Raw genomic sequence first — 26,193 nt, forward strand, 5'->3', positions numbered from 1 at the left:
AAAGAAAAACAGAAAAAATTGTGTAAATAAAAAAAAAATTTTATTTCTTTGTTTTTTGGTACGAAGCCGGAAGCAAGGCCTAACGTGTGAATGGAGAAGGGGGAACTGGGAAGACTGGGGACTAAATGCTCTAGAAGCTAAACCCCGACTCCGCAGCTTCTCTTTAGTAGAAAAAACCAAATAATCTTCCACAGCTTCTATCATCTTGGTCCCCTTCTCATCTTAACTTTAGGGGATGAAATGGATGCTATCAGTGCAGAGAGTGGCGCCACTGAACTTGAAGCTATGTGCAAGGAGGACTCGTCTTGGCACCCATGTCAGGTCTCTCTCAGGTGAGGCATCATCTAACTGAACTAACCCTCTTAACGCTGCTCCCAGACTGAGTGATCCCGTTATTTATTGGAAAATTTAGCAGCGAGAGCTTTCTAACATTTTTCAGTGAATGGGTTTTTCTCATATTGTGAATTGGGTAATAGGGTCTGGATGGTTTTGAACTTTGAGTCTCCTTAGTGCGTTAGTTTTCTATGCTACATGATGATCATTGGGTAGTTGGGTCTTCCTTGGAATTATGATCGGTTTGGACCATGTGCATTATTAATCTTGTTCATGTATGACTATATTGAAATGACTCTGAAATCCTCTCATGTATACATGAATATCAATGCATTATGCCATTATCATTTATTTAATATAATTAAGCAATGCTGTTCCAGTTCAATTGTGAATTCATGTCCCGCCATAGAGAATCCATGCATTTAGCTTCTCTTTATAATTGACGGGTTCGTCTATTTGATGTCCTTCCTAATAACTGAATGATCACTTAGTGATGTTATTTTTATAGCCGAATCATGTAATTAGTTGTTTAATTTCATGGCTTGATTGTGCACTTATTTAATTTCCTTTATAGCCTATGTAGTTACTTCAGTTATCCAGTAATCCAACTATATTTGTTTTATAATTGCATGATCTTATATATTCAATCTTTCTTCCTAAATTAAGGAAACATTTGTGCTACTCTTGGTTGGAAAGAGTGTCATTTGTCTCAACTGTATTTGGGGATGACTTGATGAATATTCCATGTTCTGTATTCCCTACAAATTATGGCAGATTCGATTTTAACACTAAAATGGGATATATCCCTATAAATTATCATCAAAAATAAATTTCTCAAGTCAGGAACTTGTCTTTCCTCCCTATTTTGGTGAACTTTGATATTCCAAGTGTTGGACATGCATACAAAGTGTTTTGAGGTGGCTCTTGATTGTGGTCCGCAGCTCTACCGAAGATAGCTTAATTGTAGACTTTGGGAGCCAGGAGCTAGAAGATATGGTATTGAACAAGGATGAAGCCTTTATGCGTCTCCGATTTTGTTCCGCTCCTCTTCAGGATGATGACTGCTCCCACATTGAAGGAGAGCATGTTCTTGCCATCCATAAGTCACATGTTAAGAGCCACTTCTATGATGCCAAGGTGGAAAAGGTATTTATTCGCTCCCTAATTTATTTAGAACTTCCTTGGAACCAGGGATCTCATCTCATCATAAATATTCTATCTTCTTGAAGTAATTTTTGTTTCATTTTCTAAGGCAGTACTATATAATATTAATGCCTATGAGGATCAATCAAATTTACAAGGGCAATGGGGGTATGACCCTGGGTCTCTGGTTAAAAGCTGTAAGAGGAAACAAATGAGATTTTTTTTTGTTAACATATTGTGTTTCGGTGGGTTAAAATGTACTGCAGTACTCAGATTATTTGATAATTATGATATAATTTACTCGATATGCCTTCTGCATTCGAAAAGCTTTTCTATTGATTCAGTTCATGTCCCAACCTCATGACAACTAGGTGCTCAGAGTGAGACACTCAAAGAGGGTCTATTGTAGATGCACTTTTATGATCAAATGGCTTCACCAAGACCTCAAAGGACAGATGATCACTGTCCCATCTAGTTCAATCATGAAACTAGCAACCAAAAGCATCAATGTCCATCCAAATGTTGCTGCATTCTTAAAATCAGTTAAAGAAATGGACTTATATAGTGCACCTCCTTTACCAATCATGCATGATGATGTCGGCCTTGAATTGGACCTTAATAAATTGCTGGAAAAGCAAATAGAAGAGATCAATATTTCAGCTAATGGATCCAGAAAAGAAATTACAATAAATATATTGGAGGGGGTTAAAGGTAACCAGTCCTACTCACTACTTTATCCATTTAATGAATTCAGGCTTGTTGTTGCACTCTCTCTCTCTCTCTCTCTCTCTCTCTCTCTCTCTCTCTCCATTTTGAGAAAATTTCTCTCTCCATAAGCACTCTCTATTAACTGTTTGTATCCAGATAGTCTCTTGCATCTGAACTGAAACATCATTCGTAACTTGAATTAGAGGAATTTGGTTCTTGCATACTGATGCAGTGGAAGATGGGCTTCATCTAGTGTATGATCCCTGCATATGCATATTCTAATGCAGATTGTGTGTACCCATATTCTAATCTTATGCTGTTTCTTTCTTTTCCTGCATTGGAGGCAAGGAATATTTATATAGCTTACATGAAGGAACTTTTGGCCTTTTCAAAATATTACTGGTTTTTGTAAAAGAGTTGGCCACTAATGTTTTTGGTTGGACTAATAACTGGCTACTTTGCTCTTTGCTAGTCTAAAATACTCCCTCCGCCCCCTCCCCTCCCAATCTCTCAACAAAATTATATTAACATCAATTTATTAAGGCTGAATACATAAGTGTTATGCCCACAAGGATAAACTTCTGATATATGGAGTGATATATTCTTTTTTAATATGGTGATTCTATTTGAACTTAAAATTTTGCTCAATTAGCCCCCAACTCATTACCCTTGAAAAATCAATACACAAGAATGGGGAAAATAATTCCCCCACCTCTCCTCCTCCTTGGCCTAGGCCAGTGCGCTGGCCATGATTGCCATTTTTATTGTTTAAGTTTTTGAAGTTTGAAAAAAATAAAAAGTTAATGAGGGAGTAAATAATCTCATTAACCAAAAATTTAGGGGGCGCTAACTGATCAATTTATTTTGTTATAAATCAAACCACCCTTTGAATTCATACATATGCATTGTTGCAAACATTTAGATTTTAGATTATGCCTGGTTGTGCATGCAGCTGAGAACGAGGAACATATTCAATGCAAACATGTTGCTGCATCCAAGGTCAGCATTTCAAATGCCCAGGTTTTTCATGACCAGAATCAGTCGAAAAGTATTACTCAGAGTTCTGGTCAACTGGAAGCAAACATAGAAGATGAGGATCCACAAGCCCCTTGTTCATCCATACAAGAAGAGCATTCGGAATACAGGTCTCATCTTAGTCCTCTTGCTGCTCGTGCAGCTCTGGCCTCACTAGTATCAAGTGCTCACAAGCCTATTGTCATAGGTGGAGCTGAACTTTTCAAATCCTGTGACAGTAACAGTATGTCTATTAAGGAACTGTCTTCTGAAACAATCAAAGCTCATAAGAATGTAAATAAGGCCTCAGCTGCTAGGAAAACTCGCTCAGCAGTTCAGAAAGGTTTTGGAACACAAAATAGTGATTTTCATGAGAAAAATTCTGCTGAAGACCTTAAGTTATGGCCCTTAACCAACACAAGAAGGTTGACTCGTTTAGCAGTCCAAGAAGAAAAAGATAAATCAATTATGGCAATTGAACAAGGGTTGGAAGATAGTTCATATTCTTCTGAAGGAAATGCCACAGTTCACAAAAGCAATGTTTTGAAAAAGAAGAATGATGCATCAAAAAAGAAGAAAACAGTCTCTTCGCCACTTCATGCAGAGAGTAACATCCCTATGGAAGAAAGTAATAAAAAGCTGATGTCTGGTGATGTTGGAGTCAATCAAGATATATTTGTTCAAATGAAGACTTGTGCTAAAGAATCAAGGGTTTCAACTAACATGAGGAGGTTGACTCGATCCGCAGATTCCTCTGAAGAGAATTTAATAGTTCCCGAAAGCCATGTAATGGGAAAGAAAAGTGGTGGATCAAGAAAAAAGAAAGCTGTCTCTTCATCATCTGACAATGACAGTAACATGCCTGGCGAAGAAATTGATGAAAAGCACATGTCTGGTTCTGTCAGAAGACCGGAAAGCATTTGTCAAAGTGAAGGTTTCTATATATATATAGATATATATTTATATTTACATGTTAATGTATATATTTCTCGTCTAATTTTATTCATTTATGTTATGGTACTTGTGTCAGAAAATATATCTTCTTTGCAGAACATCTCAAACATTTAATTCAGTTTACATTCTGGCCTTCATCACCGTTCAGTGTTTTAGAAACTGACTTAAAAGTGTTTTTTTCATCCAGGATTTCATTTTGGCTCATTTAAACCTTAGTTAATTTCTATCAATTCCATGATTTAAGCAAATCATATGTCTCCTGTATAATTTCCCTTTTCTTTCTTGTTGCACGCTACTTCTTTCCCCCTCTCTAAATTTCGGCATATTAAGCTTTCCAGTGATGTCAAGTGCAGGAAAAGTTGCAGGAGGTGGTGGTAATAGACAAGGCCAGAAGAGGAAGTCTACTTCCTCCAATAGGCAAGAACAGCGGTTTTCTCCCCGATTAAGGTTTCTCCCTCGGACTCGCTCACAAAACAAATCTTAAACTATCTATCTTTATAATAACATAAATGAAGCAAGGCAGCTTTTTGGGGACTGTTAAGAGGTAAAACTCTACTGCTTGCTTTACATATGTTTAAGAAAGAGAGAATTGGGATCATACATGTAACTAACACAAGGTATGCGTGTTTGTATTTGGGATCATCTATTTGAAGTGGTTACATGAGTGAACATAACAATAGCTTAGTACTTGTTATCTGTTATACTTATTCTGGGTTTTAGTATTACTCCTGAATGAGTCACAGATGGAATAGATAACATGGTAGGATTACATTTCAGATAGGGGTTGTCTCAGCTTCATACTATATCTTTCTTGTCGTTCGTTGGTTCATCAATGGTTTATGGATTTATTTGTCATTTGCTCTTGAAAGAAATATTTAACTAAGGGCAATTCCACTTGTCTTGCCATTTGACTCCAAGCCACCACGCTACACAACAGTTGAGACAGCGTGAATTGGTGACAAATGGTGAGCCAATTGAAGATAGTGACAACATTGATACATTGAGGTCTGAGTGTAACACAAGATTGCAATTTGGTGCGTTAATGATGCGACTATGTGAGTAATCTTTCAACCCAGCCTTCTATTTTCCTTCTCACTTTCGAGCCCATACATAAGTAGGGTACACTGGATATTTCTATGTTAATACTCTCATGGATTTGACCTGAGCCTATTAGCTGTTCAAAAATATATACAAGTACCTCTCCGACTCTCTCGGTAATGCAAGTTCTAATGGTGCAAGAGTCATATCACATATTATGGTTTCTTAATGCAAGTTTTAGTGGAACAAGAGCCATATGACATAGTATAGATTTTTTTATAGGAGTGTAGTCTACCTATTAAAACAGTCCTCACACAAATAGGGCATAATTGCTTTGAAACCCACTTTTGTGACCCTTTCTTCACCGCCCAAGCGAGAAAAATGAAAGACTGGAAAAATCAATAACTGAACTTGATTGTCTTGTAACTCTTGTTAGGCTGAAATTTGGCGTAGACCTATTTATTGTTTGACATGAGGCTTTCCTAATATTTTTCCATTAAGAAACTTAACATTAGGTTATTACTGAGATCGTAGGGTCCTTTGTGTTAAAAGGACATTAGTGCATATTATCCAGTTATGGAAGCTGATGATAGGATGTGTGCTCTGACTGATAATCCAATTGTTTTTAGGACCCATTTTATTTAATTGTTTGAGTATTGCTGTATATATTTTATATTTCAAAGGCATCTAGGTGTTTTTCATGTTATAAGTTTTGTCTTCCTCTTCGTGAAAATTTTCATGGTATCATAGCATTTGGCAGACCGACACCTTCTCTTGTCTGTTGGCAATTCTTATTGCATCAAGTCACATCATCGTGAGACCTTATTGTACCAAGTTTGAATCATAATTCATACTCCTGGCCAAAAACAAAAAAAGAATCATAATTCATACGTGGCATATTCTAAGGAACGTCAATGGTAGATGCATATAAAACTTACAGCGGAGCTCACATACATCAACGGTGGACAGCCGAGCCGGCCATGAGTGGATGGACGACTGTTCTAAGCAAACCTCTCCATCCTACTGTGTCAACTCATCTGGTGTACGACAGGTCACATCAAGTCGTACGGTACCATAAGAGACCCTATTACACCAATTTTTGAACCAAAGCCTATAGCATCAGACTCTATTACGCTCTGGCCTGTCTACATTTAACATGAATTTGTTTCTTATAAAGCCAACATGATATGCAACCTCCCCCTTTTGTCAATCATCAAATTATTGATTGGGCTTAATTAGGTCGAATGTGATCATAATTAACATTTTGATAAAATAACATGTGAGATTATCTCACTCGAGAATATTTTGCATGCATACATATATAATAATGTTTTCTTGATAAACAATCGTACAGACAATTGTCAAACTGACAATCAACATATTAATCAATTGGAATTACATTTGAATGTATGATTTTGGTTTGTGGTTTTTGTGTGTGCGGACATTTTACCACATGCAGACACTCATCTGACCTTTAAATCTTTTTAAGAGTGTAATTTTCCACCTTTAGATGGTAGATATATGTAGTGCAGTGTCCGTATGGTAGGTCTCTTGGTTTGTTAGTAATAGTTGTCATAGTTAGCTGATAGCAGCATGTCACCAAGTCATTTTTATACACGATGATGGTGAACCTTCATTGGATCTGTATGGTTTGACAATCTCATTTTTTATACCTTAAGAAAATGAAGTGATGACGTGATGGAAATGAATATTTCAGACGCCTTTATAATTGACTTTTGCTTTTTTTTTTTTTGGGTCAACTGGTTGTCCACTTGTTCTCATTATCTCATATAATTAATTATTAGGGCCAAACATCAAACCCCTACATGGTCATATATCATATCCCATCATCGTTGGGCTTCTGGTATAAGGTCACTATATTGTTGGCAAAGGCCGGACTTGCTTTATTAATTTTTATATGCAGTTTTGTGTAATTTAATTCTCTTTGAAAGTATGTCTTAACTCTTAACAAGACATGTTAATTTGGACATTGCATGGGGTTGTAACTACCACTTATTAGCAAAACCCTTGTTTATTTGGACGGAATGCTAGTCACAGTCCATGAACCACGTAGATGATTGTTAGTCGTTGATGTTTAAAGTTGATGACAGATTTCTTATATACCAATGTTCCCTTAGATTTCTCATATAATTAATTATTAGGGCCAAACATCAAACCCCCACATGGTCATATATCATATCCCATCATCGTTGGGCTTCTGGTATAAGGTCACTATATTGTTGGCTAAGGCCGGACTTGCTTTATTAATTTTTATATGCAGTTTTGTGTAATTTAATTCTCTTTGAAAGTATGTCTTAACTCTTAACAAGACATGTTAATTTGGACATTGCATGAGGTTGTAACTACCACTTATTAGCAAAACCCTTGTTTATTTGGACGGAAATGCTAGTCACAGTCCATGAGCACGTAGATGATTGTTGGTCGTTGATGTTTAAAGTCGATGACAGATTTCTTATATACCAATGTTCCCTTAGATTTCTCATATACCAATGTTTCCATATACATCAACAATTGGCTGTTGACACATGCAGTGACTATCCAAAGCAAAAAATAAAAAAAACAAAACACATACACTACTGAGGAGTAATGCTTTTATCATCAAGGACGTATTACGTGATGGGAGAAATAGATATAAAAGGTATATACACCAGTTTTTTTCCGCTATTAAGATATTACCAGACAACTTCTAACTAATGGTTGTAACATAGTGTGATTCACATGCCCAAAATTGCACATTTTGTTTTGAACCCCATAAAGTAGCAATTTTCTGCTAATAGGTCTGTCATTAATTAATGACTATGATTAGTCACTTATGAGTCGCGGACTGCCGGCCAAAGAAGGAGTGAGTATATGCCATATGGTTAGCTTGGCTTATTACCTACTTAATTGCTGGCTTGTGGTTCACCCATTCCTTTCCATTTTCACACCCTTATCTTCAACAATTCTCAATGCTGCAATTTGTCCTGAAAAGGAATCGAACTGATTCTGAAGACAAAAATCATCTTGTATTCGCCTGCCGACTGACATAATAATGGGCTTGGTGACCAAATTACGTTTCTAATGAGACATTCTCATTCCTGGAAAATAATGTTATCCACATTATAACCATCAAAATTTTTTCTTTTTTTCTTGAAGTCACTTTCTTGGGATATAATTTATAAACAAAGTAGCTCCTCAGATATTGGGTTTGTACTTTGTAATGAAGCTCAAACTACGAAAAAGAACAATTGCAAAGTCTCCACGATTGATGCTAAAGAAATTTTTTTTGAGATGCTTAAGAAAATTAACTACAGGACAAATGGCCGGGCAAATGCCAAAGATCAAAATTGACATGCAAGATTTTATTAGCGGCTTATGTATAATGTATCTGATTAGCTGTATTTGTCATGCTACAAGCCAACAACTAATCATATATAAAAGCTAAAATTGACATCAACTATATATGCAAGATATTAATTAGAAGCTTAAATCTGATTAGCAGATTTTAGATGCTAATTATATAAGGAAAGGTAACCTGCAGCCGTACATTATCCCACTTTTTTTTTTTTTTTTTTTTATCAAATTATCCCACTTCTTTGTACTATTAAATTTGTCATCTAAACACGGTTCTAACTTCTAACCATCTAGATTAAGCAAATATGAAAATTTTATAGTTAGGGATATATGCGAAACTTTTTTTCTTGAAAAAGCTAAAATCTCTCCTCTCACTTTTCTCACCTTTTTCTTTCTCTACATTCAATTTAAACAAATATAAAAACAAAAAAGAAACATGTTATGAAAAGGACCTTATTTAAGTTATTAGAAAATAATATTTCGGGGTTAAAATCATGAAAGAATATAATTGATCAAATAATATTTCCACTCTACCATACCCCATGTCTTTCAATCTTTTTCCTATTTTTTCTTTCCTATTCCTTTTTTTTTTTTTTTTTTTTCACAACTCTTATTTTCCCTTGTAGGCCACAAAATAGAAAAAAAAAAAAAAAAAAAAAACTCCTCAAGATATTTTTATTTGGTGACAAGCTAGCTTCTACTCTATATTTATAACAGAAGTTGCTGCTTGAGCAGCCACAATGTTCTCCTTCTCCTGCAAATCAAGCTTAACCTCATATCACTCCATGCTGATTAGAAGCTTTTCAACATGAAAAGACCAAAAACCCGTTCTCATTTCACACAATTCCTTGTTGAACACTAACCCATATATTAATACATATCAAAATGACACTCTCTGCAACAACAACAACAATGGTGGAGCAAACCCAGTGTCTCTGGCGCGTGCGCTTAGCCTCCGCGCTACGCACCGCCCTCGCGTGCACCATAGTGGGCTGCACCACCCTATACGGCCCAGCACCCCTCCGCCGCGTCCTAACCTTCCCATCTTTCTCCTACATGACGACCATCCTAATAATGTCGGACGCCACGCTGGGTGACGCCCTCAGAGGCTGCTGGGATGTCGTTTGTGCCACGGTCCAAGTGATGGTCCCCTCCGTGCTCACGCTGTGGCTGGTGGGGCCCGCAAGGTTCACAAACGAGCTGGCGGCGCTGGCGGTGGCGCTCAGCGCGTTCGCGGTGGCACTGCCGGTGTCCACGCACTTGTTGTGTAAGCGGATTGCGTTTGGGCAGATTGTGAATGTTTATGTGGGGACTGTTATTCATGGGGCGAACACTGGGGTTGTCATGCACCCGATTCATGTGGCTTCCAGCACCGCCCTCGGAGCTCTCGCTTCTGTACTCGCCGTCTTCTTTCCCTATCCTCGGCTAGCTTACCACGAGGTAACAAATAATACCGGCTTTTTTTTTTTTTTTAAATAAAATTTTTTATGTAACAGAGTGTATATATTTGTTGTGCGACATGTTATTGAGAAGGTAGGCGCGCTTCTCTCTTGCACTTCCTCACTCTTTGGAAGTGTGAATAACACTGTCATTATGGCGGTGATATTCACTCTATTTGCCAGAGCGTAGGAGGTGTTTGAGGAACACAGATAGCGAACCCTAATATATATATATATATATATATATATTGAAAACTAATATTATTTATTTTTTTCATTTTATATATTTAAACTGAACTAGAGGTTGACAGCTGAACCAACCAGAGTGAAGGTAATATATGATGCCTGGTAGCTAGCTATAATTTGGCATGAAAGTTGTGTACAAAAAGCATTGTTTCTATCCAACTAGTACGGCCAATGTAAGCTTGTTACATTGAGATTGCTTGAATGGAACAAACAGTTCATGTTTTGACTCACACAATTGTCATATATAGTACATATAAAATGGGATTATTAATTTAGATGTCATAAAGGAATAATAAGAACATTAGAACAATTAATTAGTACCATTGTTGGGGGCTTACGGCCGGGCGTGACTTAGTCCATGCGAGCTGGCCATGCATATATGGGTCCATACGGATTGGAAAATCTAAAGCTGTCTGGTCTTGTCTCATTGTCTTCTTAAACCAAACAACAAAAGGATGGATCGATGTAACATGCAAGTATGCTTGTGCAACTGCAAAAGATGTATCGATCTTCTATTAAGAACTTAATTTGCGGACTTGTGATCGATGCACAATGAGTCGAGATGAGTGGATAAGCTGCATCTCATTCGTTTATATATGATCTAAATGCACGTACATGTCCTCGCGACATGTCGAGACCATAGCTTGTTATGCGCTGATTCATCAAATCATGCATGGACTTTATGCTCCAAGACCTGCTTAATCAAAGAAGTAGAAACAGATCGAATATAACACGTACCACACAGATTTGATTTGATTCTGTTCAACACAGCCTTGTTGAGGGACAGCAAGCACTAATAGGTAAGATAATGACACAAAGTTGACTACTTGACTTAATTCCATAGTTCTTTGTATCTTTTTTGGTTTTTGCTAATGACCCCTAAATGTACAAATGCATGTTAGATCGAGCACCCACATGTCGACCCCAAAATTCCACATTCCCTAGACCACAATGTGCCCATCTTGCAAATAGTATAATTGGCAGCATAAGATTGTGCCTAAAAGAGAATAATCTTTAATTATGTGCAATGCATTCACAGGTTATAAAATCATGGCGGCTGTATGCAGAAAATGCTTCCGAGAGGTTAACTCGCTTAGTGGAGGCCATCTCTGCCCAAGACAACAGAGCAGCACTTGAATTCATTTCCCAAGGAAAACCTCTGTCTAAATCAGCAGCTAAGCTTCTTCAGAGTATCAGTAACAATCTGGTAAGCAAACATTGACTGTTGTCAATTCAAAAAATGAGTGCGAGCTTCATTGGTCTAGTCAGCTAAAGTCATTTATTTCTTTGAAGCAGGAAGGCATGGTTTGGGAGATACCATATATTAAATTTCTGAGACCTAATTACTTGGACTTGGGTGAAAAGTTGCAAGAAATGGAGATACCAATTAGGGGGATGGAGATAGCTTTATCTTGCTGCCCTTCTTTTCCTGTTAACATGATTGATGAAGAGCTAAGAGGTCATTTACAAAGTTCAGAAGTACAGGTAAGCCTAAGGCTACTACAAGCTAAGTACTCTGTGCCTTCTGATGCAACATCAGCTCCAGAAGCCAATAAGGAACTTTTAGACAAGCCCCTCTGGACTGGCAAAACCACCACTACAACCCAAGAGGATCTGCCGGCTTTGTTCTTCTTGTACTGCATGGAACTCCTCCTAGATGACACCCCCATTGCCCGAAATCCCGGAAACACTCGAAGAGTTTACCAAGAACCAGGTGGTGGTTCACAAAATCAAGCGCGGTGCAACTTTGAAAGGGCATGGAGGAACATAATGCCAAGCCATCAGAGTTTTGTTTTCGCCCTCAAGTGCTCGCTTTCGTTAGGCCTTGCTGTGCTTCTGGGTTTGATTTATAACAAAGAAAACGGATATTGGTCAGGCCTCACCATTGCCATAAGTTTTGTAACAGAAAGGCAAGCAACATTTACAGTAGCAAATGCTCGAGCACAAGGAACAGCTATGGGATCAGTCTACGGAGTCATATGGTTATTTGTTTTTCAAGGAATTCAGGATTTAAGGCTCTTACCACTCCTTCCTTGGATCGTTTTCGCCCATTTTCTTAGGCATAGCAGGATGTATGGCCAAGCTGGTGGGGTCTCTGCAGCTATTGGGGCATTGTTAATCTTGGGTAGAGAAAATTATGGTCTTCCAAGTGCGTTTGCTATTGCAAGAATCACAGAGGCTACTATTGGGTTGACTTGCTTCATTTTGGTAGAGATCCTCTTCTATCCTATGAGAGCAGGGACCCTTGCAAAAAATGAGCTTTCACAAAGCATGAGGGCTCTTCAAGTTTGTATCCAAGACATAAATCTTCATGTACCAGCTTCTACCAGACTGAGGGAAAAGCAGAGGAAGCTAAAATCCCATGTCAAAGAATTAGAAAAGTTCATTGAAGAAGCTGAAACCGAGCCTAATTTCTGGTTCTTGCCCTTTCACAGAGAGTGTTACAATAGCGTCCTAGGGTCTTTATCAAAAATGGTGGATCTGTTACTATTTGTGGCTTACCAAATAGAGTTCCTCTCACAGGCATCACAAGAAATTGGAGGTGCTTCTGAGGAGCTAATACATATGAATGCCCACATAGAGCTTTTAAAGGAAAAAATTGGCTCTTCACTGAAATGCTTTGAGGAGGTGACTTCGATCAAGTCCCTAGCCGCATTTGAAAAAGAGTTGCAAGACGAATACCATGACACTGAATTGGGCAAATCACCAAATCCATTTATGATTTTGGGTTCGGGTGATGAAGAGGTTGAGACCACTGTAAGTAATTTTCTGCAACATTTGCAGAAAGTAGCCGACAAAGTATATAATAGTGAAGGTGAAAAGAACCAGAAAAGACAAATGGTTCATTGTTTGAGTAGCCTGGGATTCTGCATCCAGCGTTTGACAAGAGAAACGATGGAGATCAAGAAAGAAGTAAGGAAACTAGTCAAATGGGAGACCCCTTCAAGGCATAAGAAATTGCTTAATCTTTGTTGAAAAGCTAATGCACTGGACACACAACATACATAACACCTAAGAGGCGAGTTTGCTTGACATTATATCTAACCCTTTGGCAAATGCTAATAGATTTGCCAAATCTAATTTACCAGCATTGTTGTCTCCTGTAAACTGTATGACAACCTAATCCTCCTGAATAAGCATCATAAGGATTCTCCTATACAACCCAACAGTTCTACCAACTTTTTTTTCCCAACCTATCTGCCTATCTGGCAGGTTGACATGTAATGATGTGATGTGATGTGATGTGATGTGATTTTTTTTTTTTTTTTTTTGTAAATGTGATGATGGCCACCATATCATGTGCAATGTAAATTGAAAAAAAAAGTTGGTATATGTAGCATTTTCTATGCACGAAATAGTACAAAAGGATATAATTTTAAAATTCACAAAACAAATCCCAAACTTTAACCTCCTTAAGAACATGTTCTTTTTGCATTTTCTACAAACAGCATATCACTGCCACCACCATTGGTGAGCTCCGAAAAACAAACAGCATCTCATCCAACAACCCCACTTCAACGGCATTACCAAGTTTTAACAGTCATTCAACACAGCCAACATCCATTGAATATTTATGCAACAGTGTTGAAAACATCATATGAAGCAGAAATATATCAGTGAAAGAAAATCAAGTTTCTATAACAGCAAACATTCGTGTTGCATAACAAAGCTGCTTTTAACTAAATCAAGTTGTATCCATTGTGAAACAGCTCAGTCTACAAAATTAACAGGGCATCTCTATTCGTAGCCATAAAAGGGCATATCTCTATTGCAAATTTGCAAATACATAAAAAGGAACCAGATCATTAGTTGCTCTCATATTTTGGGTCGGCCATCACATAATGATACGCTATTACCAAAACAAATATGAAGATGCCAAGAAAATTGGCAAAGAAGCCCAGGTCCTGATCGTCAAACATCTGTAAAATCAAATGAAAACTCAGAAAATTTGGCACAAGGATTCAGTGCACCACAATATCATTTCAAATACAAGTTGTAAACATTGAAACTAAATGACCCAACAAAAGATCACACCAAAATGGAGATTTTCATTCCAAATTTTGTTCCTTGTTTGGCAATCATTAGACCCATTAAACTAAATTTCTTTTGAGAATTATATACAGCAAGTCTTATGCTTCCCTTGAGTTATCTTTCATTCTTCAAAAATCAGTCAGCCTTACACTAGCAACTACTGCTTAATTTTCGCCTTCAATTTCCAAACCCAACTACTGACCATTTCACCTACCGATTAAAAATCGATTCTTTCTACGAAATCAAATTTTCAACGAAAGAATTATATAAAAAACCATGACCAAATTAAAGTGAAAAAGTTACAAATGAAACCGTACAGAAAACAGATCTATGAAACCCTCTAAAAATCACAGTAATCGCTTGGCAAAATAATAATACTGAATTACTTAATTAATGATAATCGCCGACCCAAATTTTGAGATCTAACTGATCGAAGTGAATGTAATTCCAAAATTGGAGAAGAGATTGAGAAGCTTACGGTTATGGAGTTGATCCCTCAGTCAATGACGAAGCTGTAGCCTTCGAAGGGAGTGAGGAGCTCTTTGTATGTCAAAGAGTGTACGAGACGTGCTTAGAAAATGTGGTATAAAAATGTGGTAACCATTATTCCTACTTGTACGTTTATGAACGAATGGGCCGGTTAGAGCTACGACGTCGTATGTTAGAAAAAAAAGGAAACTGAAAAATGAAAAAAAAGCTTTAGTAATGTGGCTGCTGGGATTCGAGCCCAGGTCTCCACGGCCACAACGTGGAATTCTTACCACTAAACTACAGCCACTGGTTGCACGTTCTGCTTCAGCCAAATTATTTATCCATTGTAAAATGAGAGAAACAAATTTTTTTTTTTTTCTTTTGATTTATCCATCAATTTTACTATCAGTACTAAGCTGAGTTGATGAATTTGTTGAACAAGTGAAGGGGAAAAATACGAAGTTTAAAATAAGAAAATTGAGCCTAGAGGCTAGAACAAGTAACATACATTCATGAAGAAAACCAGAAAAAAGTACAATCACACAATTTGACTTTTGATCTTCTGCTTGCCATGCTGTCAAAACATACATTCAGTAGCTCCAAAAAGAAACCACCTGATAAAATCTCCACAAAAAAAAAAAAAGTAAGTGTCTAAAAACAACTTATGACATGAGAACTGTGATGTCAAGCAAAATATTACAAGGAAAATAAATAAGTGACATTATAGTATCAAGAGTGAATTAAAATGAGTAATTGTTTCATCGAAAGGGACTGCTATGAGCCTATGAGGGTACAATTAGTTCGCACAAATGAGAATTTGCTGACAAAATTGCTCCTACTACAAATCTTCCCATGGAAGCCAATAGGTTTCACAAACAGCACCTGTTTCTTCATCAAGAATGGACCGTATGGTAGAATAGTTTATAGTGCAACATTGGCTGGACTGATCATCAACTAAGTTGAGTAAGTTTCTGGAGATGCCAACTGTCCTGGAATAGGTTTTGGCCGTGCATATTCGGTAAAAATTACCCATCCATCAAGCAACTGCCTCATATAAAAACAGTAAAAAAGTGGAGCAAGATAGTTAGACAATTTACCACAAGTTGTGTAAATAATATGTGTATGTGATTGTGAGTATCCTATGAGTCATGGAAAAGTGTTCCGAGATGCTAGCTAAGAGATTATATAGGTGGAGTGATCCTAAAGGAATGCTCAATATCATATTCAATCATAAAAATTGCTTTTTGGTCAACAGAAATACTTCAAATTTATAATAATAATTATTAAATTATCATCAACTGAAGTTAAAGTGGTATCCATCATCAACATGAATACTTGTTGCAAGAAATGCAAACCTGTGCATCCATCCCTTTCACCCCTTTTTCCGCGTCTTCTAAGTTGGCATATATCACAAAACCATAGCCCTTTGAGAATCCAGAAGCACGGTCTATCACTACCCTTGCTGAAACATAAGCGAAAAATTGTCAATACATTGCTATAATTCTCTGCCAAGTGCCAAGATCAACATGGCAAACGGTATTTTAAACAAAGCAGTGCTGCAAAATTTGAAGCCTAAGATGACAAACTGTATAACATATTCTTAGATACAGAACAATGAATATGAAGACCATCATTCAGAAAATATAGAACAAAAAAAAACCAGCTGAATGACCATGTTAATTTGCATCTCATCCTGAACAACCTTTAGTCCCAACCAAAAGTGTTGACTACACTGATTCTATTGTAATGGGAATGCTTTATTCTCATATGTTGTAGAACCTTATTCTAATCTAAATTACAGACACCATGCCCATTTTGTCCCACTCCTTTTTCCTGCAATGCCTTGATTACCATCATACTAGAAAACCTTGGAGAGATTATATGAACCTAAACTATATCATTTTCCAAAAACATGAAAGACATGGAAAGTAAATTCTCTGCGTATGTCCAAATTAAAAATGCACCAGTTCCAATGAACTCTAATGTTAAGCTTAAACCACACATTAATTTTGCCTCTACAAATTTATATCCTAAATTATAAAACTAGCCTGTAAATGTGTAAACACAAATTACTCAACATTAATGAGACAGATAAAGAAATTCAAAATCTTAATATTCATGGATAATTTAACTTAGTTGATCACACTGCTAATTATGTTATGTGTCTCCTCTCCCTCTCTAGCTCACTTAGACAGAAACGAAAGCAGAACTGCAAGCATGAACAAGAAAGATGGTAACACGATATTACCATTAACCACTTCACCAAATTTAGAGAATGATTCATGAAGTTTCTCAGACGTGGTTCTCTTGTTAAGCCCTGCAAGCACATATACGAAAATGATATCATCAGGCATAGTCATGCCCCCTCCAATAACCCAAAATGTTGTATAAGGAAAACAAGTTTCTCTGCAGCCGCACTCAATGAGCATAACTTGGAGGCCCAATTTGGCTATCTAAAATAGCAGTATAATAAGAAATTAAACTTCCCACTGGCCATTACAGAACCCAAATTTTGCTAATTAGCAAACCACAAATGATAAGGAATTTCTTTAAAGTAAATGGTAATAATGGAAAATTATTGCATTTCCACCTTCAAAAATTTAACCAACTAATGAAAATCTGGACCCATCAGAGAATCCATTGGTTTCTGGAAGCTCTGACTCTTACAATAAATAGTTGTCAGCAAAAATTCGAGCTCTCACTTTTCTCATCATCGTCACCATTGGTCATGAACCAGTTGAATCAACCCAACCAACCCAACATGGTCAAACTTTTCAATTATTTAAGCAAAACCCATAAAGAAACAAAGACATAGCATCTGATGGTAGATGGGTTTTTAATGGGGCAATTGTTACCGGAGACGAAGAGAGGCGGGGAAGGGGCAGCTTTATTACTGTTAGCATTGGAATCAGCAGCAAAGGCAGAAGCAGAGGCAGCAAATGCAGTAGGTTGAGAGGTGAAGACTGAAGTAGACAGAAATCGCCTTATGAGTCCTGCCCTCAGAGCCATTTCTTCTCACTCAATTTGCTCTGTCCTAGAATGTGAAAACCGGCCAAAGCTTCTGCGCCAAAATTAAAGAAAGGCCAACTAAAGGCCTAAGGCCCTAAACCCTCCTCCCGTTTTTTATTTTTTCAAAATATTTTTTAAATATTTTATAGTATTTTTCATTTTAGAAAATAAAAAGAAATCGCACATAAAATATGAATGAGATAAAATTAAAAACTTATGAATAATGCTAAGAATACTAAATTTGGATATTAAATTATGTGACTGTGTCACTATTTTATTGGTGGTAAATAAATAAGTTTCAAAGTAAATTATGACATGAATTTATAATATATATTATTGTATCATTTAGGCAAGTAACTTAAGGGTGGGCACACAACATTATCTAATAGACTACTTTTTTTTTTAGTAGATTAACAATCACCCAACTCGTGATTAGATAAATCAAGAATGCATTCAATTCTTTATTATAGTGTGTCGCTCGCTAATGAGTTCAACCAAGAATTTGTATGCTTGGACATGGCAGAATTACTTAATAATCTATTAAGGTTTTCTATATGATGGTAATCTATTAAGTTGCTGATTTCTTTTTATTTATAGTATGATGGTAATCTATTAAGGTTTACTTAATTATAGATTAATAGATTACCAGCATTGGAATCAGCAGCTTTATTAAGGTATACTTAATTCTATTAAGATTTACTTAATAATCTATCAAGGTTTTCTAGTTGGATCATAGTACAAACATATAATATATTTAATGGTGAAGAATTTATGATTTAGTAGAAAAATAAACTTATTAATATTGAAAGGAATATTAATGTGTTAATAGTGTGTTAATATGCTAATGCTATACAGATAAACTTTCCTAGAGAACTCAAAAAATTGCGTTTGCTTAATTACACCAGCTAACTTGTTGCCGCCATTGATTACCAAAGTTTCCCGCGCAAGTTTCCCGCGCGAGTGTGATGCACTCTCATGAAATTAGGACTTGACCCATATTACTGCTCCCGTCCATTTTCGTTTTTTTTCAACCCACCAAGTAGTACCAAACGCTTCAGTCCCATGGCTTCTACTCCTCGCTCCAACCAAACCCTCCACGACAAAAACCACAATAACAATGCCGACGCCTCCTCATCGTATTTTCAGACAACAGTGAGTGCTTTCCGTGCTTCCCCACAACAAAATATCCCTCAACAATTTTTTTTTTATTTTTTTTTTTATTATTTCAATATATTGCTTTGGATTTTGAAAGGTATGTTTGCACGATTGGTGGTTGATTAAACCCGAAAACGACGTCCAAGGTAAGGGGCTCGCCGTCGCCGGCATAACTTCCCGAGAGTGAGATACATTTCTCTTTTAGGGTTTCTTGCTATCTTAGTTTTTTTTTTTTTTTTTTTTTTTTAAGGAATTAATTGCTATTCTGCTGTTGAATTTTAGACAAGAAGCCAAAAGGGTGTTTTCCTCTGCACCCATAAACAAAAGATACGATGTTTTCACTCTCGAGACAGCCGATGGCGTGTGTATAGTCATCAATGGGTTCCTAAACAAGCAGCGGACTGCTGAAAATGGGTTTCCATCCGAGGTACTGAGTGTTTCTCCTTCTTGCTCTTTCTAAAAGTTTTGAATTTGGGCGGTGCTTCGATGAAAATGGGTTTCCAACAATTGGCTATTGCTTTGCTTGTCCATGCTACAAGGCCTGATTTTTTATACCCAATTGAACAAAGGCCTGTTACCCATTTGACATTATTACATCTTATTTTATATTTTTGGACATTCCAGATTGATGTTTTCCTTCGACCCTAAACAGGTTTTCAGTCGCTTTGTATTTGGATTTCCTCCTGACTGGGAACAATGTGTTGCAAAGTTCTTGGGAGGAGATTCTACCACCTGTACTGTTTCTGGAAGTATTTCTGATCCAGACAAGCTAGTTACTCATCCAGGAAGTAATACATATTTATAAGTTACATCAATGTACTATATGTGTTATTCATGCCCAAAATTTTGTAAACTAATTATCTAACATTGTCATGTTGAATATTTTCTCTCTTGGCTACAGGCCTAAATAATTCTAGTGCAACTTCTGTGCATTTTTCCCAAGAAGAAACTCCACATGAGCAGGTCTCTTGTGCAGATAAGCAGGATGTTGAAGTTACTAGACAGTTTTCTTCTAAGCCGTCTACAAATATCACTGTTGACGACTCAAAAGTTGATGACTTGCCCAACCATGCTGCTGAGGGTGAAACATGCAGAGTGAATACTGAATGTAGTGATTTTCAGAGTAATGGTAGCCCGAAGAATCTTGGAGGCAATCAGAAGAACCTGGTACCCAGATGCTCTATGAAGCATAAAAATACAAAATCTAGTCCTGCATCAGAGGCCTTTGACAGCCTAGGTGGAGCATCAGGTGCAACCATTCAGTCTGGGAGGAAAATGGACATATCAGAAGAATATCCAAGCTATTCTGCAGGCGGAGTGTCCAGAAATTTAAGGAGCAAAGGGAAGGAGAAGCAAATGGTGGGCATCAGATTGAACTCTGAAAGAAATACAACGGATTCTGTTCCAGCAGTCTCTGAAACTGTGAACCAAACTTTACAAGATGATTATTGTGAAGTAGGAGGGAGAGGTATGTCCCATCCCTCAGATTCTGAACTTCAAGAAAAAAAGAAACTAGATAATGGGTTTGTAAAAGATGATTTGCAGCAGACTTCCAATGCAAAACAGTGACAGAATTGTAGAAATATTACAGCTCAAGTGCTGGGAACACATTGATAAGCTTGTTCATTCTTTGTTCTTGACTGAACTAATCAAACTAATGACTTAAATATTGCAGTTGAAGAAGGAGAAAGTGATCCTAAAGAAGAAAACACATCCAGGAAGATAACTAAGAGAAAAATTACCTTTGATACAAATGTAAGCTGGCTATGGTAAAAGCAAGTTAATTGTTTTCTAACTCCCTTGGCTGTCCCTTCAAAGTAACTGTTTGTCTATTAATAGTGTATTTTGATAATTGGCATGTGTCAGATAGTCTAATGATTGTCACACATTCATCTTTTTTTACATCTGTTTAGGTAACTCCTTCCCCTCCGGAGGTGATTAAGAAAGTGTCTATTGTTTGTCCAGAATCTTTGAGACGGTCCAGACGAGGTCAGTGTGCTTACAAGTTACTATTAGCACCCGATATGACTCTCTCTCTCTCTCTCTCTCTCTCTCTCTCTCTCTCTCTCACGCGAGCTCACACATACACATGCATGCACACAATTGTTCTACTTCCTTTTTTTCATTTTCATGTCGGTGTCTGGGACTTATGAAGTAGGAGGGAGAGGTATGAATATCACTGTTGATGACTCAAAAGTTGATGACTCAAAAGTTGATGACTTGCCTAACCATGCTGCTGAGGAGGAAACAGGCAGAGTGAATATTGAATCTAGTGATTTTCAGAGTATTGGTAGACTGAAGAATCTGGAAAACAATCAAAAGAACCCTGTATCCAGATGCTCTATTAAGCATAAAATTACAAAATCTAGTCCTGCAACAGAGGCCTTTGAGATCCTAGGCGGAGCATCAGGTGCAACCATTCAGTCTGGGAGGAAAATGGACATATCAGAAGAATATCCAAGTTATTCTGCAGGCAGAGTGTCCAGAAATTTAAGGAGCAAAGGGAAGGAGAAGCAAATGGTGGGCAGCAGATTGAACTCTGAAAGAAATACAATGGATTCTGTTCCAGCAGTCTCTGAAACTATGAACCAGACTTTACAAAATGATAATTGTGAAGTAGGAGGGAGAGGTATGTCCCATCCTTCAGATTCTGAACTTCAAGGAAAAAAACTAGATAATGGGTGTGTAAAAGATGATTTGCAGCAGACTTCCAATGCAAAACAGGGACAGAATTGTAGAAATATTACAGCTCAAGGTACCATGCGTGCTGGGAACACATTGATAAGCTTGTTCATCCTTTGGCCTGGCTTGAACAGTTGAACTAATCACACTAATGACTTGAATACTGCAGTTGGAGAAGGGGAAAGTGGTGCTAAAGAAGAAAACACATCCAGGAAGAGAACTAAGAGAAAAAGTACCTTTGATGCAAACGTAAGCTGGTTATGGTAAATGCAAGTTAATTGTTTTCTAACTCCCTTGGCTGTCCTTTCAAAGTAACTGTTTGTCTGTTAATGTTAATAGTTTATTTTGATGATTGTCATGTGTCAGACAATCTAATGATTGTTACACATTTGTTCTTTTTACATCTGTTTAGGTAACTCCTTCCCTCCCAATGGTGAACAAGAAAGTGTCTATTGTTTCTCCAGAATCTTTGAGTTTGAGACGGTCCAGATCCGGCAAGTGTGCTTACTGGTTACTGCTTACTACTAGCACCTGATATGACTGACTCTCTCTCTCTCTCTCTCTCTCTCTCTCTCTCACGCATACACATGCATGGACACCATTGTTCTACTTCGTTTTCTTTACTGTTTTTATTCTTGGTGTAGTCTGCCAATTGATGTTTATATCATCACAAATTGAAATATACATTATCCCAATTATAGTAGTCATATTTGCCAATTGTCATGGCTAGATATATGAGGGCACTTTGGATGTGTGATTTTGTTCAAATGAATGGTTCATAGCATTTGAAACTTGTCTATAGTGTATTTTGTAGACAATTTTCTTGGATTAAAGTAATTGAAATTATCAATCATTTTCTATTAATGCAATATTTGGCGAAAGTTGAAGCATCGGAGTTTCAATTTGTACTGGCCTGTTTCATTGATTTGCTTGTGTCAGCAGGGAGACTACTTCTACCTACTATGGAATTCTGGCGCAATCAAATGGCAATCTATGACACGGTTTTTTCCTGATCTTTTCCTTCTTTCTTTTTTCCCTGGAATTCTGCACCTATGCATGTACAGCCCACAGGCATGCACACTCACTGGTGGATATCTAAATAATTTGCAACAGAATATGTTGACATTCTTACTAGAATTTACCTTTTCAAAATTTCATAACTTATCCAAAAGGGAAAATAACTTTTTAAGTCTTGACCACAACTATATGGATATGGGTTGGCTACTTGATTTCCTTTTGTATTTATTATTCACTTTCATGACCTTAAAGTCTGACCAATTATTACCTTGAGGATACATTGACTCTCTCTCTGGTCTCGGTTGGTATATTCAGGATCGTAAAGTTACTGGAATTCAGGAAGACGTATCTGTAGTAACATCAAGAGGTTTGTCCCTTGCAAGCTGTATTGGACTTATACATCTTTTCCTACCTTTATGTGAATAAGAATGAATTTAGTAGCGTTCATTATTGTTTGAAAATCAATCAACTTTGGTCATGCTTGAGTAAATACACAATCTTCTCTGATCAGCTACCCATAATAAACATCACCTCAAAATTTGGCTTTAAAGCCATTTTAACTTGATCCTTGCAATTCCAAGTTTCTTTTATTGACTACTTATTCTAAGGATTCCTCTTCCATTTAATGAATTTTTTATGCTTCTTGTTTTTGGTTGCTATAATACCTGCTGCTGATAGTGTTGTCTCACTATTGATAGGCAGTAGATCTGAGTCTCAGAAAAGCAAAAACAACAGAGGTTGAGTTTTTGGCAGGGTTCTAGACTTGTTTTGTACCTCTTGTAAGTGTGGTGTCTAGAGCTGAATATAATCTGTTAAAATTCAAAATACCTTGACAAGAATCACCATATTAAGATTCAAGTTTGACATTATAGACTGGCACACAGGTTACTACAGGTTGCATGAGAATCTCATGGAGTTTTGGGCATAATAGAAGCTAGAGGCACACAGTGATCATTTTTATAAGTGATTCCACCACAGATGGGAGATACTGTCATGGATAACTTATATGTCAAGCTGGCCTCTATTAGATGATAGTGAATTTGACAAAAGGAAAGCAGAACTTTCTAAAAGGACGACTTTTGTTTTTGTACAGTGCTTGTCTGTGTTATTTAGTTATGGAATAGGTTTGTGCTAGCAGGTTTTGAAAATTGCATCAAACTGCAACCATATGTATAGCAAACATACGAGGTGTAACAATTAATCGAGTTATAATGTATTGTGTTTGAGTAGTATCATCTCATATTGTATGAGTATTAAGTAGTATCATCTTGGGTCAGTCTCAAGTACGAATCAACCTTAATGAAGTTGTTAAAGTAATCATGCTGGATGAGTTGACATTAATTCAATTTGTTTATTAAACGTCTTGTGTTTGAGTCTATATATGTATCTCGTAAACAAAAACCATCACTCAAATTACAAAGTTACTCGATTTAGATGCTAGAAAAACCAGGAAAAAACAACTTTGCTTTGCTTAAGAATTTAGACAATACAAGATTGAGCACGAGGGTAGTCTTTCTTAATGTGCTTTGAGCTAGGACATATATATTGTAAGGCAAACGGCTTGACACGTGAATTGTAGAAGTTAGGTGGAGAGTTTACCTGTGAGGTGAATATCTCCTATCGAAAATCGATTGATAATAGGTGGAGAAATTCATAACCTTATCCTAAAATAAGATTTCATATTATATTATTGGACTAAATTTGAATCACATATTTGATCAAGGCTTCAAGGGTCAATCTAATTAGTAATTAAATTCACATAAATATAATATTGGTAGTAAAACAACTTTTAGATTAAAATATGAGTTCAATTACATTTTGTATCCTTGTTGTTTAGGTTAAATAACATATTGGTCATTGACTTTCAACACGGATGTTGAACCCAAAATTCCAAATTCTTGCAATGTTGTACCTCCATTAAGTTGACTTTTAGGACAACCGTTAAGTGCTTATATGGCAGGTGTGGATTCATTTTTTGGTTAACATATTCTTTTACAACAAATTTGCTTACCGGGTATTTTGGGTATTCATTCAACAAAATTTTTATTTTTCTTGGCCAAATAGCTGACCGGGGTTTTTGACACACTTCCTCCTCAGCGGTCTATTTAGGCAGGAAAAATAAAAATTTGTTGAATATATAAAGAGTGTTGTTATTTGTACACTTTTTTTTTTTTTCTTTACACACCCCACTTAAAAAAAAAAAAAATCAAAGGGAAAAGACCATAAAGGACACTTCATTTACACACCCCCTCCCTCCCCCTCTTTCTCTCTTCCCCGGAACCAGCCCGGTAGCCCCTCCTCCCCCTCCTCTTTTTCTCTCCTTCCCTCTTTCCTCTCTCCATTTCTCTATCTTCTTCCCTCTTTGCTGCACCACCTTATCTGCTACTCAAATAAGATAACAAAGCAATCAGATATGAATCCATATCTCACCCGGTACTTCTTCCAATGAAAGAAGCCGTTGAACAATTAATAGAAACATCACAATTACATACTTCTCTTGTTGAGCACATAACCCATAGAACCCCATCAATAAAAAAAAGGTTAAAATTTACTTAACCTACAAACTTGTACCTGCAAAGAACCTTACACCTTAAAACCCTGTCCTTAAAATTTACTTCACATCACAGTGATCTCTGCCTATCCATTAACATGTCTTCCATGTAATGTGGATAAAAGCTCCTATTCTCTTCCACCCTCAAAATTCACAGTGGTGGATTGAATGAAAATGCAAGAAAATGAAGCAACCAAATGCATTTGGTAGCAACAAAGAATGCTTGAAGAACCTGCTCTGGCCATGACCTTGTCCAATTTAGTGTTGTAATGATGCAAACTGCACTTGGCGAGCTTGTTCCCTCCTCCCCCTCTTTTTTCTGTCTCCTTCACCCTCTCCTCTTTCTGTCTCTTTCCTTTTCTCCTCTCTCCCTTCTCTCCTCCCTCCCTTTCTTTATCGCTGCAGCTGGTTCGGTAGACAGCCACTGAACGAAACTAACGGCTTCGGCAGATGATTGCCGAATGAATCCACTGGTTTCGGCAGATGACTGTCGAACGGCCTGCGAAGCTTATGCTCTTGGCTGGCACGACGGCGTGGTCGTGCGAGCTGGGCAGAGCTGGTCGGGCGCGAGCTCATTTGCATCGGCGGCGTGGTCAGGCGTTGAGGCTTTTTGGCTGTGCGAGCTTGACATGGTGGTGCGCACGGGGAGGGTGGTGTTGTGGGGAGGAGAGAAAGAGGAGGAGAGGATGCAGAGAATATGAGAGAGAAGGACATGAGAGTGGTACGGGGAGGGTGGTGCTGCGCGCAGTGGTGGCTGCGCGCCATTCAGAAAAGAGGAGAGAAGAGAGAGAGAGAGAGAGAGAGAGAGAGAGAGAGAGAGAGAGAGAGAGAAATGAGAGTGGTGATGGGTGGTGCGGGGAGGGTGGTGCTGCGTGCCGTGTAAAGAAAAGGAGAGAAGGAGAAGGTTGGAGGAGTGTGTCGGTGTGTGTTGACAGAGAAAGGAAGAGAGGGAAAAAGAAAGATGGAGTGTGTGTGGGTGTGGGTGTGGGTGTGGGTGTGTAATGAAATTAGGGTATTTTGGTAATGGGTTAAATGTGTGTTGAGATG

General features: G+C 37.4%; 5 protein-coding genes and 1 non-coding gene across 10 annotated transcripts; 3 read left to right on the forward strand and 3 right to left on the reverse strand.

The window, feature by feature from the left end:
- Window positions 1–100: 100 nt before the first annotated feature.
- LOC147281669 (uncharacterized) lies at window positions 101–4,908 on the forward strand. Of its 4 annotated transcripts, none has more exons than XM_086248751.1 (5): window positions 101–332; window positions 1,275–1,479; window positions 1,848–2,187; window positions 3,137–4,132; window positions 4,491–4,908. In XM_086248751.1, exons 1-5 carry the CDS (start codon window positions 241–243, stop codon window positions 4,634–4,636), a joined length of 1,779 nt encoding a protein of 592 aa, XP_086104877.1. In that variant the 5' UTR covers window positions 101–240; the 3' UTR covers window positions 4,637–4,908. The 4 variants fall into 4 exon arrangements, with proteins under 4 accessions (XP_086104877.1, XP_086104881.1, XP_086104878.1 ...); XM_086248755.1 differs by having other exon boundaries at window positions 4,501–4,908; XM_086248752.1 differs by having other exon boundaries at window positions 4,506–4,908.
- A 4,548-nt stretch (window positions 4,909–9,456) lies between these two features.
- On the forward strand, window positions 9,457–13,708 carry LOC147281670 (uncharacterized). Its single transcript, XM_086248128.1, has 3 exons — window positions 9,457–9,984; window positions 11,251–11,436; window positions 11,526–13,708. The coding sequence occupies exons 1-3, from the start codon at window positions 9,457–9,459 to the stop codon at window positions 13,203–13,205; spliced, it is 2,394 nt and encodes a 797-aa protein (XP_086104254.1). The 3' UTR covers window positions 13,206–13,708.
- A 139-nt stretch (window positions 13,709–13,847) lies between these two features.
- LOC147281671 (dolichyl-diphosphooligosaccharide--protein glycosyltransferase subunit 4C) lies at window positions 13,848–14,149 on the reverse strand. Its single transcript, XM_086248067.1, has one exon. The coding sequence runs from the start codon at window positions 14,147–14,149 to the stop codon at window positions 14,036–14,038; it is 114 nt and encodes a 37-aa protein (XP_086104193.1). The 3' UTR covers window positions 13,848–14,035.
- An 818-nt stretch (window positions 14,150–14,967) lies between these two features.
- On the reverse strand, window positions 14,968–15,039 carry TRNAH-GUG (transfer RNA histidin (anticodon GUG)). The gene has a single exon. It is a non-coding gene; the product is annotated as a tRNA-His (tRNA).
- Window positions 15,040–15,380: 341 nt separating this feature from the next.
- Window positions 15,381–17,799, reverse strand: LOC147281673 (organelle RRM domain-containing protein 2, mitochondrial-like). The gene is made up of 4 exons (XM_086248915.1): window positions 17,588–17,799; window positions 16,981–17,049; window positions 16,088–16,194; window positions 15,381–15,776 (listed from the first exon to the last, which is right to left on the reverse strand). Exons 1-4 carry the CDS (start codon window positions 17,739–17,741, stop codon window positions 15,687–15,689), a joined length of 420 nt encoding a protein of 139 aa, XP_086105041.1. The 5' UTR covers window positions 17,742–17,799; the 3' UTR covers window positions 15,381–15,686.
- A 949-nt stretch (window positions 17,800–18,748) lies between these two features.
- Window positions 18,749–23,827, forward strand: LOC147281674 (dentin sialophosphoprotein-like protein). 2 transcript variants are annotated; one of them, XM_086248659.1, is made up of 14 exons: window positions 18,749–18,893; window positions 18,994–19,079; window positions 19,179–19,323; window positions 19,549–19,684; window positions 19,798–20,364; window positions 20,572–20,651; window positions 20,810–20,885; window positions 21,052–21,651; window positions 21,748–21,827; window positions 21,991–22,076; window positions 22,525–22,579; window positions 22,911–22,962; window positions 23,294–23,374; window positions 23,480–23,827. In XM_086248659.1, the coding sequence occupies exons 1-13, from the start codon at window positions 18,804–18,806 to the stop codon at window positions 23,335–23,337; spliced, it is 2,097 nt and encodes a 698-aa protein (XP_086104785.1). In that variant the 5' UTR covers window positions 18,749–18,803; the 3' UTR covers window positions 23,338–23,374; window positions 23,480–23,827. The 2 variants fall into 2 exon arrangements, with proteins under 2 accessions (XP_086104785.1, XP_086104784.1); XM_086248658.1 differs by lacking the exons at window positions 22,525–22,579; window positions 22,911–22,962; window positions 23,294–23,374; window positions 23,480–23,827 and having other exon boundaries at window positions 21,055–21,651; window positions 21,991–22,430.
- The last annotated feature ends 2,366 nt before the right edge of the window (window positions 23,828–26,193 follow it).

The sequence above is a fragment of the Dryas octopetala genome, chromosome 6, assembly GCF_963921425.1.
Source record: "Dryas octopetala chromosome 6, drDryOcto1.1, whole genome shotgun sequence".
NCBI classification, from domain to species: Eukaryota; Viridiplantae; Streptophyta; class Magnoliopsida; order Rosales; family Rosaceae; genus Dryas; species Dryas octopetala.

What these genes read in the sequence shown, in the direction of transcription:
- LOC147281671 (XM_086248067.1), bottom strand. Translation starts at nt 14,149, where the DNA reads ATGTTTGACGATCAGGACCTGGGCTTCTTTGCCAATTTTCTTGGCATC.
- LOC147281674 (XM_086248659.1), top strand. Translation starts at nt 18,804, where the DNA reads ATGGCTTCTACTCCTCGCTCCAACCAAACCCTCCACGACAAAAACCAC. An exon ending in AAAATGGGTTTCCATCCGAG is followed by an intron (nt 19,324 to 19,548) that starts GTACTGAGTGTT and finishes GACCCTAAACAG; the next exon opens with GTTTTCAGTCGCTTTGTATT. An exon ending in GCTAGTTACTCATCCAGGAA is followed by an intron (nt 19,685 to 19,797) that starts GTAATACATATT and finishes TCTTGGCTACAG; the next exon opens with GCCTAAATAATTCTAGTGCA.
- LOC147281673 (XM_086248915.1), bottom strand. Translation starts at nt 17,741, where the DNA reads ATGGCTCTGAGGGCAGGACTCATAAGGCGATTTCTGTCTACTTCAGTC. An exon ending in CCCGCCTCTCTTCGTCTCCG is followed by an intron (nt 17,050 to 17,587) that starts GTAACAATTGCC and finishes ATGTGCTTGCAG; the next exon opens with GGCTTAACAAGAGAACCACG. An exon ending in ATTTGGTGAAGTGGTTAATG is followed by an intron (nt 16,195 to 16,980) that starts GTAATATCGTGT and finishes CTTATGTTTCAG; the next exon opens with CAAGGGTAGTGATAGACCGT.
- LOC147281670 (XM_086248128.1), top strand. Translation starts at nt 9,457, where the DNA reads ATGGTGGAGCAAACCCAGTGTCTCTGGCGCGTGCGCTTAGCCTCCGCG. An exon ending in CTCGGCTAGCTTACCACGAG is followed by an intron (nt 9,985 to 11,250) that starts GTAACAAATAAT and finishes AATCTTTAATTA; the next exon opens with TGTGCAATGCATTCACAGGT. An exon ending in AGAGTATCAGTAACAATCTG is followed by an intron (nt 11,437 to 11,525) that starts GTAAGCAAACAT and finishes TCTTTGAAGCAG; the next exon opens with GAAGGCATGGTTTGGGAGAT.
- LOC147281669 (XM_086248751.1), top strand. Translation starts at nt 241, where the DNA reads ATGGATGCTATCAGTGCAGAGAGTGGCGCCACTGAACTTGAAGCTATG. An exon ending in TATATTGGAGGGGGTTAAAG is followed by an intron (nt 2,188 to 3,136) that starts GTAACCAGTCCT and finishes TTGTGCATGCAG; the next exon opens with CTGAGAACGAGGAACATATT. An exon ending in AAGCATTTGTCAAAGTGAAG is followed by an intron (nt 4,133 to 4,490) that starts GTTTCTATATAT and finishes TAAGCTTTCCAG; the next exon opens with TGATGTCAAGTGCAGGAAAA.